The 14,566-nt window shown below is 38.3% G+C and overlaps 1 protein-coding gene and 1 non-coding gene across 2 annotated transcripts; both read right to left on the bottom strand.

Moving 5' to 3' along the window:
• Positions 1-430: 430 nt before the first annotated feature.
• LOC141693912 (wound-induced protein 1) lies at positions 431-1,052 on the bottom strand. Its single transcript, XM_074499100.1, has one exon. It carries the CDS (start codon positions 998-1,000, stop codon positions 545-547), a length of 456 nt encoding a protein of 151 aa, XP_074355201.1. The 5' UTR covers positions 1,001-1,052; the 3' UTR covers positions 431-544.
• A 4,665-nt stretch (positions 1,053-5,717) lies between these two features.
• On the bottom strand, positions 5,718-5,824 carry LOC141694259 (small nucleolar RNA R71). Its single transcript, XR_012563579.1, has one exon. It is a non-coding gene; the product is annotated as a small nucleolar RNA R71 (small nucleolar RNA).
• Positions 5,825-14,566: the final 8,742 nt, after the last annotated feature.

Here is a 14,566-nt window from a genome sequence, read left to right as displayed (position 1 = left end):
TAATTTTACAACAATTTTAAATTTTTTTTTCTGAATTTTTTTTTTATGTTTAAACTTTTATTTAAAAAGAAAATTAAAAAAAATATTATAAAACTATATTTTATAGATACCTCGAAATACGCGCAAATAGTAAACGTAAACAATTTCATGGGACGGAGGTATTAATACTTTATCATGGAGTGTTTGTGTGAATACATTGGGGATTTGCTCATACTTTCGATATGATATGATATGCTATAAAAATTATTTGTTATGTCCTAGCATACATTTACGTGCCTCAACAAATGGTGCAATGGTTCGACTTCCTGCGTGTGTGCGCCTCGGTTTGATGACATCCACTATGTTCACAAAAATCGTAGCTCAACTTCATTTTCATGCAAAATAGATAAAGACACATAAACCATTTAATTACATATGAAACTGCTGAAATTATACATTTTCCAATCTTCTATAGCTACCTCTATTATTAGTAGATACTAGTATGAATAGATTAAACATCTTGCACAAACATTCAATATGACATTATTAATCTTTAGTAAAGAGTTCACATGGCAAGCATAAGTGCTGGCAAAGATCGTTTGAAAAGATCCCTAGGCTGGCTTTGCCACACGGTGGAGCTATTCAGCCAACTCAATGGCCGCAACTCAGTTATCGTGAGCCAAGTGTTGAAATACTCCCTAAATTGCGTTATGGTTCCCTTGTTCACAGTCCACACATGCACCCAATACACCTTTGCACCTTCCCAACCTTCCACAATAACGCGATCATCAATCACACTAATGCTACGAGGCTCGAATGTGAACTCATTATACGATGATTCTCCTGTGAGAACCCGCATCATGTGGTGGCAATTTTGTGGTCCATGGAACCACCATTCTAGGTCGTTTCCCACCACTTTAGCTGCTTTTCTAGTGTTACCTTTCGCCAACGCCTTATAAAGTCCATCGACGGTCGCCCTGTTTGCCCTCTCTAAATCAGATACCGGCGACATAGCATCCATCGAATTTAGAGAGGTTGCTAAGTTGTTAAAACTAGCTAGCTAAGCTTAAAATATACAAATATGCAGTTGTGCATGCCTTTGCTTTGGAACCCTATTTATAGGTAATTATTAATTAATATATTAGACTCAAGGAGCATCTATATATGTTTATTTAATGAAAAATATAAGTTTTAAAATTATGCAGGGGAATCTAGCTTGAATTTACCTTTACCATTGGGGAGAAAGACAAACTTAGGCATAAAATAATGAAGCTTCTAAAGTGAATAGCAGTTAATTAATTAGGACTGGTTGATAAATCCAAACTGTAAATTCTAGAAATTAGTCATTTGAAGCTAGTTATCTGGCTTTTTAACTGTGACTGTTCAATTTTAACCGATGGCTCTTGTTTCTTAACACCTAGGCGGCCGAGGGAATGTTTGGCTCGGGTTTATATTTTGGCATCTGCCCTGGTGTTTCGCAATTAAAAGTTTGCAGAGTTGCGTATGAAGTGACTTTTTTTGTAGTTGTGTGATTTTTCCTGAATTTTTTTTAACACATGGTAGATCAAATATAAAAAAATTATACCATATTCTATAAACTCTCTATATCACATGAGCAAATATAGAAAATACTATATTATTAACTATTTAGGCAGCTTCTCCCAATTATTGCCAATCATCTATCCGCGATATAACAACAAATAAATGAGAATCATAAAAAAGTTAATTATTTTAATTAAGCATGCATGATTAGTCCTTATATTCCCAAGGCACTACTCAAGGCATAACATCAATATTACTATTTACTATATATAAAATAATTATTTTAATCAAACATGAATGAGTAGCCCTTATATTCCCTGATTCCCATAGGAAAAATAATTGTGGATGATTAGTTCTTACATTTCCGTAGAAAAAATAAGTGTTAGCATACATGCTCCTTGTTATAAAAATTACACGAAAAATGGATATAAAAATTGAATGTACCCTAACTTAAATCGGTCACTACTCAAGGCGATAACATCAGTATTACTATATTTATATATGTTAGTGAAATGGTGATAGTGTTTTAATCGACAGACTTAAATAAGGAGAAATATTAGCGGTGATGGCCATGACAGGAATGATTAAATATTTGAAGACTATAAATATCTCCCACTGCAGTAATTATTATAGGACGACAACCACAGAAAAGCGTGTAGTTGGGACAAATAACTTCTCATATTGCTAACGTTGTATGAACGAATAATCTTAAAGACGATCGAACCAAAATTTGTATTTGGTTTGTTGCAGATGGAACAGAATATATACCAACTGGCCAAACTTGCTAAAATTAAATGCTAATATTAAATTTGGGGCATATCTACACTTCATTAGAGGGGTCAGTTGATATTATTAAATTTAAATTTTGTTTAATTTTCAGTAATTTAAAACTAATTTGATCGAAATGAATATAAAATTAATTTTTTAACGTTTGACCCCTAAAATAAAATTTATACAATAAATTTAAAAATATTAAAAATGTTTAATTTTGACAACACTAAATTATTTTTCGCATGACTAGCCAGCAGGAATGATGTAATGCATAATTATGCACTTTGTTTTACCCTCCAACTTTATAGGGTGAGCCGTTGCAACTTGCAGGTTACAATTTGGTCCGTTTAAATATGAATGATGCTTATAAACATTTTTGTATGTATATGCAAGATATTTTATATAGTCAGGACACTACAAGGTAGTATGGATATTTGAGAGAAATATGCCAATAATGCAGAGAAGATAAAAGAGAATAAATGTATTTATAATTATATATATCTTCAACTTAATTATAATAATATCAATTAACCTATTTATAACATGCTGATATACAAAATTAGCAAGATGGATAAATACCATCAATATCTCATAGTAATTATTAATCAACATTTTTAAACATTATACAACTTAATGGTTTATATTTAACAATTTATAATTATTTATGTTATTTACTAAATATAGATATTCTTCATTATTGAACACCCCTCCTTGAAAAACTTCTTCTGTATGCCAAGCTTATTCCTCAGAATCACAAATTTTCCTTTTCGAAGCGATTTTGTAAGAATGTCAGCTAGTTGATCATTTGTATGACAATGAACTAAACTCATTTTTCCTTTGCTTTCAGCTTCTCGAACAAAGAGATATATTATCTTGATGTGTTTTGTCTTTCTATGTTGTATTGGATTCTTTGCAATAGCAATTGCTGATGTGCTATCACAATAAATCTTAGTTGCTGATTGTTGTTTTTCACCCAATTCTGATAGTATCCTTCTAAGCCATATTGCTTGGTTTACCGCGGCACATGCTGCAATATACTCTGCTTCAGCTGTTTTTTTTTGTCGGAACTCTGATTCAGCTGTTGATTGTGCAACAATATCTTATTTTTGGCTTAACCATGAAAATATACCATTTTCGAGTAAAAACACATACCCGGAAGTGCTTTTCATATCATCTACTGATCCAGCCCAATCACTATCTGAATATCCTATCAGTTCAGGATTTTCCATAGGTCTAAACCATAATTCATGGTCCAAAGTACCTCTTATATAACGCATGACTCTTTTGACAGTCTTCATGTGCAGTAGTGTTGGCTTTTGCATAAACCTAGATAGCATACTTGTAGCACATGTTAAGTGGCATTTATGTCTACTTAGAATACTCTATAAAGGCTTGAATTGATATTTTGTACTCAAGTTATTTGTGTTTTTGATGTGCTTTTTGTAGTGTTTTGCATTTCAGGCATATATACAGGAACGAGGTGATTTAACATTGCTTTTTTGCTAAAATGGTGTTAGGAAAGTGTCGTGAAGATTGCTCATGGAAAGCCATTAAGAACCAGCAAAATAAAGAAGGCAAATTAATTTTTTCCAGAAGGTCAGCGCACCCGCATTATGATAGCGCGCGCCTGCACCGAAGATGTGGAAGGACAGCGCGCCTACACTGATGAAGCGCGCGGCCGCGCCGTGTCGGGATTTTAGAATCCTGTTTCAATTAGAAGTCTGTTTTCAGGGCTTTTGGATTAACTGGTCTGCTATTTAAACTTAAAGACGTTTTTCAGAAGAGAGCTGAAGGAAAAGACGGCGAGAAGAACTATAGCACAAATACAACCAAAGCGAAGAAGATCTAGTTTATTCTTGTGATTCTTTGTTTTAAGTTGTAATCTTGGATGCTCATTTCTTGTTTGTTGAACCTAATACTCTTGTTTAACGTACTTTATTTATTATTCATTTTATACAGACCTAGTTATTATACCATGCTTTCATCGGAACTTACGGTGATGATGAGTTCGGTTATGGGCTAATCATTATCGTGGGTTTCTAGCGGATTTACTTATGGATTTTATTAGTTAATATGTTTTGATACCTTAGTTTGTGGTGATTGTATGATATCCTAGTATTTGTTGTGCTTATTCGTATTATGAGCGTTGCGAACTTATAAGATAGTGTGTTAATCTCTAATGAAGCGACAGTGAATTTAGAGGTTTAGAACTTGCCATGCTAGCATAGGTTCATGTATTTGTTATGCATGATTCATAGGTAATTTTAACCATCTTACTTGTCCTATGTAATCACGATAGATAACTTGCACATTAAACCATTATGTTGTCAAATTCTATAGACATATAGGGTCTCAACATAATTGGTGTCTATTCAGCTTCTATCTCTTTTGTGGATGTCTGGTAGTAGGGTATTCGTATAACTAAAGTTGGCGCTTACTAGTTTCGTGTTGTCTGATTAGTGTCATCATCATTGCATGCTAAGGATAAGAATAAAAAGGCTATTGAATGAAGTAATAATGAAGTTAGAATCTCATGTTTGTGTTATATAAGTAAATCAACCTTTTAATCTCTTAGTTAACTGCATGTTAGTTAATAATCTTAGTCATAAAAAAAAACCAAAGTGTTATCATCTTAGCATTGAATAATAACCATACCATTGTTGCATAAGTACATTAATTGAAATTAACCTAAACCAGTCTCTGTGGGAATGAACTAGAAATAATTCTATATTACTTGCGATCGCGTATACTTGCGAGAATATTAGCGCGTGTTTTCGTCCTAACAAGTTTTTGGCGCCGCTGTCGGGGACTCGATGTTAATTTTTAGTTTATGTGCTTGACATCAGTGTTCGTTAAAGTTTATTGACTCATATATTTTACTTACTTGTTTGCTTGTTGCCTTTTTAGGTACTCTAGAGAGCGTTTATGCTAACGCGTTTGCGATCTCGAAAGAGAACACTGGATAAAGCGGAGGAAGAAGTTTTAGTATAGGAACAAGTTCTTGTTGAGGAGAAAGTTGAAGAAGAAGCTCTTATTGCAATGGAACCAGAACCAAATACGAAGGCTTTGATGGATTACTCTTAGCCAAAGATTAATGATATTCAACCTAGCATTGTCCGACCATCCATCGCGGCTAACACTTTTGAAATCAAAGCTAGCACGATTCAGATGGTGCAGAACTCAGTTCAATTTGGGGGTTCTCCGACAGAAGATCCCAACATGCACATTAGGGATTTCATCGAGATCTGTGACACGTTCAAATTCAATAATGTGTCTGAAGTACTATTATGTTGAGGCTTTTCCCATTATCTCTTAGGGATAAAGCTAAGTGTTGGTTGCATTCCCTACCACCGGGCTTCATCACCAAATGGGAAGATCTTGCTCAAAAGTTCCTTACTAAGTTCTTTCCTATGCTGAAGACAGCTGCAATCAGGAATGCTCTTACTCAATTTGTGCAGCAGTATGGAGAGTCTTTATATGAGGTTTGGGAGTGATATAAGGAGATGTTTCGAAAGTTTCCTCACCATGGGATGCCTGACTAGATGATCATTAACTGTTTCTATAACGTGTTGGGTGCAACTTCTAGACCCATGCTTGATCCAACATCAGGTGGAGCCTTGTGGGCTAAAAGCTACGATGAAGCTTATGAGTTGATTGAACTGATGACTGCTAATGAATACCAGAACCTAACTCAGAGACTACCTCAGGGGAAGGTAGGAGGAATTCTGGAGGTAGACACAACTACTTCTATAGCTGCTCAGCTTAAAGCTTTGATGGTGAAGGTGGATTCTTTGGCTAATTATGGAGTTAATTAGATCGCTAGTGTCTGTGTGCTTTGTGATGGTGCCCATGAGACGGAGCAGTGTGCTATTTCTAGTGAATCAGCTCAGTTCGTGAGCAACTTTCAGAGGTCGCAGCAAAGCAATACAACCCTCCTGGTTTTCAGAAGCCGCAATATGCACCAAGACAACAATTCCAGCTGCAACAATCTAATGAAAAATCTGAATTGGGGGAGTTGAGGCTCATGTGCAAAAGCCAATCGGTTTCTATCAAGACCTTGGAGAATCAAATTGGGCAGATTGCCAATGCCTTGCTGAATCGACAACCTGGTACACTCCCTAGTGACACTGAAGTACCAGGCAAAAGGGAAGCTAAAGATCAGGTTAAGGCAATCACATTGAGGTCTGGGAAGGTTGCAAATCCCAAAAAATCTCTAGTTCCAGAAGTTAAAGTTGTGGCTGAAGAAGAAGTGCAGAAGGAAGCAGAAGTGGAACCAAGGAAGACATCTGTTGTCAACACTCCTCCTGAGGGTAATACAGGGGGAAGATAGGTCTATCCTCCACCTCATTTTCCTAAGAGGCTGCAGAAGCAAAAACTGGATAAGCAATTTGTTAAGTTCTTGGAAGTTTTCAAGAAACTTCATATCAACATACCTTTCGCTGAAGCTCTTGAACAAATGCCTAGCTATGCGAAGTTTATGAAAGGTATTCTCTCTCGTAAAGTGAAGCTCAACGACTTAAAGACCGTATCTCTCACGGAGGAATGCAGTGCTGTGCTGCAACAGAAGTTGCCTCCGAAGCTTAAAGATCCTGGAAGCTTCACTATTTCTTGCACTATTGGAAACTTGTTGTTCGACAAGTGTTTATGTGATTTGGGAGCTAGCATCAATCTGATGCCTTTATCTATCTTCAAGAAGTTGGAATTATCTGATCCAAAAGCCTAATTATATAACCTTGCAGTTGGTCGATCGCTCTATCACATATCCACGAGGCATTGTGGAAGATGTCTTGGGCAAGGTGGACAAACTCATCTTTCCTGCTGATTTTGTAATTCTTGATTTCGAGGAGGATACGAAGATTTCCATAATCTTGGGAAGGCCATTCTTGGCTACTGGCCGAACCTTGATTGATGTGCAGAAGGGTGAGTTCACTATGAGAGTACTGGATCAGGATGTGACGTTCAATGTATTCAATGACATGAAATTCCCTACTGATAATGAGGAGTGCTTAAAAGTGGAATCGGTCGATTTTGTGGTTACTTCAGAACTTGATTACATGCTAAGGTCTGATGTCTTAGATAAGGCCTTGTTGAGGAATTCAGATAGTGAAGATGATGAAGATGATGAACACTTGCAGTATTTGAATGCTTCTCCTTGGAAGCAAAGTCTGGATATGCCTTTTGAATCTCTTGGATTAGAGGAGCTGAACAAGTCTCCAAAGCACCTCAAGCCATCTATTGAGAAAGCTCTTACACTTGAGCTTAAATCATTGCCTGAACACTTAAGGTATGCTTTTTTAGGTAATGCATCTACTTTGCCTGTTATTATTGCATCTGACCTTTCAGGTAGTGATGAGGAAAAGCTCTTAAGTATTCTGAGAGAGTTCAAGTCGAAAATTGGATGGACTATAGCAGATATCAAGGGAATCAACCCTTCTTATTGTATGCATAAAATTATGCTAGAGGAAGGTAGCAAGCCTACTATTGAGCAACAGAGAAGGCTTAATCCGATCATGGAAGAAGTTGTGAAGAAGGAAATTCTCAAGTGGCTAGATGCAGGGATCATCTATCCCATTTCTGACAGTTCTTGGGTGAGTCCAGTTCAGTGTGTGTCGAAAAAATGAGGCATCACTGTGGTAACTAATGAAAAGAATGAGCTCATTCCTACTCGAACGGTCACGGGGTGGAGAGTTTGCATGGACTATACGAAGCTGAACAAGGCCACGAGGAAGGATCACTTCCCTCTTCCTTTTATTGATTAGATGATTGACAGGTTGGATGGGCATGAATACTATTATCTTCTGGATGGCTATTCGGGTTATAATCATATTTGCATTGCTCCAGAAGATCAGGAAAAAAATACTTTCACTTGTCCATTTGGTACTTTTGCCTTCAGAAGAGTTTCTTTTGGTTTGTGTAGAGCACCTGCCACATTATAGAGATGCATGATGGCCATTTTCTCAGATATGATTGGTCATAATGTGGAGGTGTTTATGGATGATTTCTCTGTGTTCGGTGATTCTTTTGACGAGTGCTTGCAAAATTTTGGCGCCGTCCTTAAAAGGTGTGTTGAGACTAATCTGGTTCACTACTGGGAGAAATATCAGTTTATGGTGCAACAGGGGATCATTCTTGGGCACAAGGTCTCTAATAAGGGTCTCGAGGTGGATAAAGCCAAGGTGGGGGTAATTGAAAACCTTCCTCCACCAATTTATGTTAAGGGAATCCGCAACTTTCTTGGTCATACGGGTTTCCATCGGCATTTCATCAAGGACTTCTCTAAAATCTCTAAACCCTTGTACAATCTTCTAGAGAAAGATGTCCCGTTCAAGTTTGATGACAAGTGCCTAGCTACTTTTAAGAGCTTAAAGAAGAGTTTGATAACGGCACTGGTCATAACTGCACCTAATTGGGATGAACCTTTTGAAATGATGTGCGATGCAAACGACTATGCAGTTGGAGCAATTCTTGAGAAGAGGAAGAATAATATATTTCATGTGGTCTACTATGCTAGTAAGACCCTCAATGGTGCTCAACTAAACTATACTACTATTTAGAAAGAGCTATTGGCTATTGTCTATGGTTTTGAGAAGTTTCGATCTTATTTGCTTAGGACGAAGGTGACAGTTTTCACTAATCACGCTGCGATTCACTATCTCATCTAGAAGAAGGACTCAAAGCTTAGATTGATTTGATGGGTTCTTTTACTTTAGGAATTTGAGTTAGAGATCAAGGACATGAAAGGTATTGAGAATCAAGTCGCTGATCATCTCTCTCGTTTAAAAGATCCAAGTGCAACTTCACATGATAAGACATTGATAAATAAGTATTTTCCCGATGAGCAGCTGTTTGGGGTACAAGAGGAAGAACCGTGGTTCGCAGATATTGTGAACTACCTTGTGAGCAATATTATGCCTCAAGACTTGTCTTATGCTCAAAGGAAGAAGTTTCTTCATGAGGTGAAGTGGTACATGTGGGATGAGCTATTCTTGTTTAGGCAAGGAGCTGACCAAATTATCAGGAAATGTATTCCGTACAGCGAAACGGGGGGGGGGGGATCTTGCAAGATTGTCATTCGACTGTTTATGGAGGCCACTATGGTGGAGAAAAGACAACAGCTCGTATCCTTCAAGCAGGATTCTTCTAGCCTACATTGTTTAAGGATGCACATCAGTTCGTCTTGAAGTGTGATCGATGCCAGCGGGTTGGTAATATGTCCAAGAGGGATGAGATGCCTCTTAATGTGCTTCTCCAGGTTAAAGTCTTCGATGTTTGGGGAATTAACTTCATGGGGCCATTTGTCTCATCTTTCAATAATCAGTATATCTTGTTGGCGGTTGATTATGTCTCGAAATGGGCTGAAGTCAAGGCTTTGCCAACGAATGATGCGAAGGTAGTGCTTAATTTTCTTCATAAGCAGATATTCACAAGATTTGAGACTCCCAGAATCATAATCTGTGACGAGGGATCGCATTTCTGCAATCGCAAGTTCACTGCCATGATGTAAAGATATAATGTGAATCATCGCATTGCTACAGCCTACCATCCTCAGACTAATGGTCAAGATGAGGTATCTAACAGAGAGATCAAGCGAATTCTAGAGAAAGTTGTATGTCCATCGAGGAAGGATTGGTCTTTGAAGCTGGATGAAGCTATTTGGGCGTATAGAATAGCATCCTAGACTCCGCTAGGCATGACACCATTTCAGTTGGTTTATGGTAAGGGATGTCATTTGCCTGTGGAGTTAGAGCATAAAGCATATTGGGCTTTGAAGAAGTTGAACCTTGATATGGATGCAACTGGTAAGAAAAAAAATGCTTCAATTGAATGAACTCGACGAGTTTCGGCTTCAAGCGTATGAGAACAACAAAATGTATAAGGAGAAAGTCAGGAGGTGGCACGATAGGGGTCTAGTGCTCAAATTATTTGTGCCGGGGCAACAAGTTCTTTTGTTCAACTCTCGTCTCTGTCTTTTTCCTGGAAAGTTGAAGTCGAGGTGGTCAGGGCCGTTTGTTGTCAAAACTGTATTCCCACATGGAGCGATGGAGATTTTTGAGAATGATCTGGGCCAAGCATTCAAGGTGAATGGATAGAGGTTGAAATATTACTATGGGGATACGACAAACCGTGAGGTGGTTAGTGCCGTTTTATTGTCCACTTGATCTCAGGATTTTACGTCAAGCTAACGACGTAAAGCAAGCGCTTCTTGGGAGGCAACCCAAGTTGTTGTACATTAGTAGATAGAGGAAGAAGAAAACAAGGAGAAAATAACAAAAAAATCAGTAAAATAAAAAAAATTAAGTGCCAACTACAGAAGCACGGCGCGCCCGCACTGAGAAGCGGGGCGGTCGTGCTGAAAGTACAGTAGCACGGCGCGCCCGCGCTGGTATGCAGGGCGGCCACACTAAAAGTACAGTAGCATGGCGCGCCCGCGCTGGTATGCGGGGCGTCCGCGCTGGTTGCCAGGCGGGGCGGCCGTGCTGGCTCCTTGGACCTGAAAAAAATCAAAAAATCAAAAATCAAATAAAAAATCAAATCACACCCGAATTTCTTGCTCCCATCTTCCATATTTCCCTCTCCAATTCAGTAACATCCCATTACTTCCATCATTCACTTAATCAAATCCTAATTCTATTCCAAACCTAATTCTCTTCCTATATATACACACACACACTTATACACAAATCTCTCCATCACTTTTCAATTATCAAAATCATACATCTCTCTTATACACATCTCTTACTCTCTCTTTTTCAATTCAATGGCACCCAAAAGACAACGAACCCAAGTTAGCAGCAGCACCACCGATTCTTCTAGTGTTGGGGGTGTGAGGCCCAAGTTTGCAACTCCGGAGGCTGATGCGGAGTATACGAGACTGCTTTCGAAGCCCATAGCCAAGGAGTGAGATTTTCTGCCATCGGGGAGGGATGGTAAGTTGTTGGAGATGATTGTGGAGATGGGGTGGATTACTTTTTGTGAGGCACCAGCTGCGGTGCCTATGAGTGTATTTCGCGAGTTTTACGCGAATGCAAAGGCGGATAAGAACGGCTTTACTGTGGTGAGGGGGTTGACTGTGGATTACAGTGCTGAGGCTATTCGGAGGGTGATCAATCAGCCATAGAGGAGGCCAGAGCAGGAGGATTGGAATGCTAAGATAAGGGATGATTTTGACTTGGACCTTATTATTGCTACACTATGTGTTCCAAGTACCCACTGGAAGTTCAAAAAGGGCACGAACAAGTATGCCACTTTCCCTGCCTCATGCATGAACAGGTTTGCACGTGCATGGAATTCTTTTATTTGTGCCAACATCATGCCATCTTCTCACGTGCATGATGTTACTGTGGAGCGTGCACGGTTTTTGTGGGGCATTCCTCAAGGAGATTATATGGATCTCGGGTTGGTGATTTATAAGGGTATATTAAGGTTTCCGCGAGGCATTACTACGGGTTCTATTCCCTATACATCCGTTGTAATGAAGCTGCGAGTGGCAGTTGGAGTTCAATGGCCCGCACACGAGCAGCTGCAGCTTCCTAGTGCCCCGATTGATAGTTCGACATTATTGAGTATGCGGGAGAGGTACGGTGGTAAGCCTGATCCGAAGGGGCTTGGTTATTCTTATGACCACTTTCCAGGTGGACGTCCAACACCTCAGGGATATGCTACTGGTACGACTCAGGCGAGCAGAGCAGCTTGGAGAGCTGAGTTGGGTGAGGCCGGTCCTTCACGGTCACAGCAGTAACAGCAGGAGGAAGCACATGTTAGTGCTATTTGGGTTCATCACAGTATAGACGCTTGATGAGGAGGATGAATGTGATGCATGACCTCCATGGTAGGTTTGTACATGATCTCACCCAGGCATTGGGGACTGCATTCAGAGCCACAAGAGTTGATATCCAGTGGCCAGTATTCGGTGAGGACTCTGTGTACCCGCCTCCAGACACTCCTGACACTCCATCCGTTGAGGGTGATGATCCTGGTTCCGAGTAGGTATGCCTGATTCCTTACTATTACCTTCACTGAGGATAGTGAATATTTTAAATTTGGGGGTGGTAGTTAAGGAATATATATGTTATGTGTGTGTCCATATAGGTTGCATATTCATGTTAGTTTAGTTCATATAGTTGCATATTTGCCATGTAGTAGTTTTTTTTTATTTTACATGATTAATATGTTACATATAGTTTAATTCATTTGCATATAGTTTCATGATCCCTTAAGTTTACTTTACTGATTGATTTGTGATATTGATGCTAGTGTAATGATGTCTAATAGTGATGTTAAGTCCTATCGAGTTGATTTGCATGCTAGAAACAATAAATTTCACCGAGACTCATAGGTTGCTTGAGTGCTAGATCATGATCATGTCTTATTTGTTTGTCGAGGTTTAGTCACTTGTTTATATTTAGAATCTAGGATATTCTCTTAATGACAACATAACATGGATATTTAAAAATTGGAGAAATTTTTTTGGATTTTATTGTTAGTTGTTGTGGCTAGGTGTCAAATGGCTAGTAGCCATCTCATATTTATATGAGTAGTCTAGGGTTGAACGAGATGGAGCGAAACACACTCGTTCAGAAATCATGTGAAAAAATGAGAAAAAAAGAGAAAAATGAAAAAAAATATGTGTTATGCATAATTGATCACGATTGGGCTCTTTAATACTCGAGTTATTAAGTTCTTAAGAGACTTTGTGCCTAGCGACCTAAGGCTTTTATAGTCTGGGATCCACTAACCTAACGCTCGCTACATGGGTATTATTGCATAAATCTTTTGTGGACCTCACTCATTGCACGGTCAAATAAGCATATTTGTGTTGTTTATGTGTTATAAATAAAAGCATGAATCCCTGTAATAACTTCGATATAAGAATTGAAGTGTTGTCAGTGAATTTGAGTTTAGATTTTAATTCTATATATAACCTAGTGATTGCCTTGGTGAGTAGTGAGTCATGATTATTGATGGATATCTGTTAAGCATTTGCACACACGCACGTTTCTGGCTTGTACGTTAATTTGTGGGATTTGATTGATCTTTGTGCGAATAACTGCATTTATTGGGATGTTGCTTATTGGTTGGTTAGTTATTCTGAGGGGATCGTTGCATTCATATAGCTTGCATTCATGCATTTTTATTTCTTGTTCTTCGAGTCTGTTTATGCTTGAGGACAAACATCGGTTCAAGTTTGGGGGTGTGTTAAGTGACATTTATGTTCACTTAGAATGCTCTATAAAGGCTTGAATAGATATTTCATACTCAAGTTATTTATGTTTTTAATGTGTTTTTTGTAGTATTTTGCATTTCAGGCATATATACGGGAACGAGGTGATTTAACATTGCTTTGTTGCTAAAATGATGTTAGGAAGGTATCGTGAAGATTCCTCTTGGAAAGCCATCAATAACCAGCAAAATAAAGAAGGCAAATTAATTTTTTCCAGAAGGTCAGTGCACCCGCGCTGTGCTAGCGCGCGGCCACGCTGAAGATGCCTAAGGACAACATGCCCACGCTTATTAAGCGCGCGCCCGTGCTGTGTCGGAATTTCAGAATCCTGTTTCAATTAGAAGACTATTTTCTGGGCTTCTGGATTAATTGGTCTGTTATTTAAAGACAACTTAAAGACATTTTTCAGAAGAGAGCTGAAGGAAAAGACGACGAGAAGACCTATAGCACAAATACAACCAAGGCAAAGAAAATCTAGTTTATTCTTGTGATTTTTTATTTTAAGTTGTAATCTTGGATGCTCGTTTCTTGTTTGTTGAACCTAATACTCTTGTTTAACGTACTTTGTTTATTATTCATCTTATAAAGACCTGGTTATTATACCATGCTTTTATCGGAACCCACAGTGATGATGAGTTCGGTTATGGTCTAATTGTTATCGTGGGGTTCTAACGGATTTACTTATGGATTTCATTATTTAATATGTTTTGATACCTTAGTGTGTGGTGATTGTATGATATCCTAGTATTGGTTGTGCTTATTCGTATTATAAGCATCGCGAACTTATAAGATAGTGTGTTAATCTCTAATGAAGCTACAGTGAATTTAGAGGTTTAGAACTTGCCATGCTAGCATAGGTTCATGTATTTGTTATGCATGATTTGAAGGTAATTTAGCCATCTTACTTGCCCTATGTAATCATGATAGATAACTTGTACATTAAACTGTTATGTTGTCAAATTCTATAGATGTCTCAACATAATTGGTGTCTATTCAGCTTCAATCTCTTTTGTGGATGTCTGGTAGTGAGGTATTCATATAACGAAATTTGGC

The sequence above is a fragment of the Apium graveolens genome, chromosome 10, assembly GCF_009905375.1.
Source record: "Apium graveolens cultivar Ventura chromosome 10, ASM990537v1, whole genome shotgun sequence".
Classification (NCBI taxonomy): domain Eukaryota; kingdom Viridiplantae; phylum Streptophyta; class Magnoliopsida; order Apiales; family Apiaceae; genus Apium; species Apium graveolens.
Note: the sequence above shows the minus strand (reverse complement) of the source record. Positions and strands in the feature narration are given on the sequence as shown.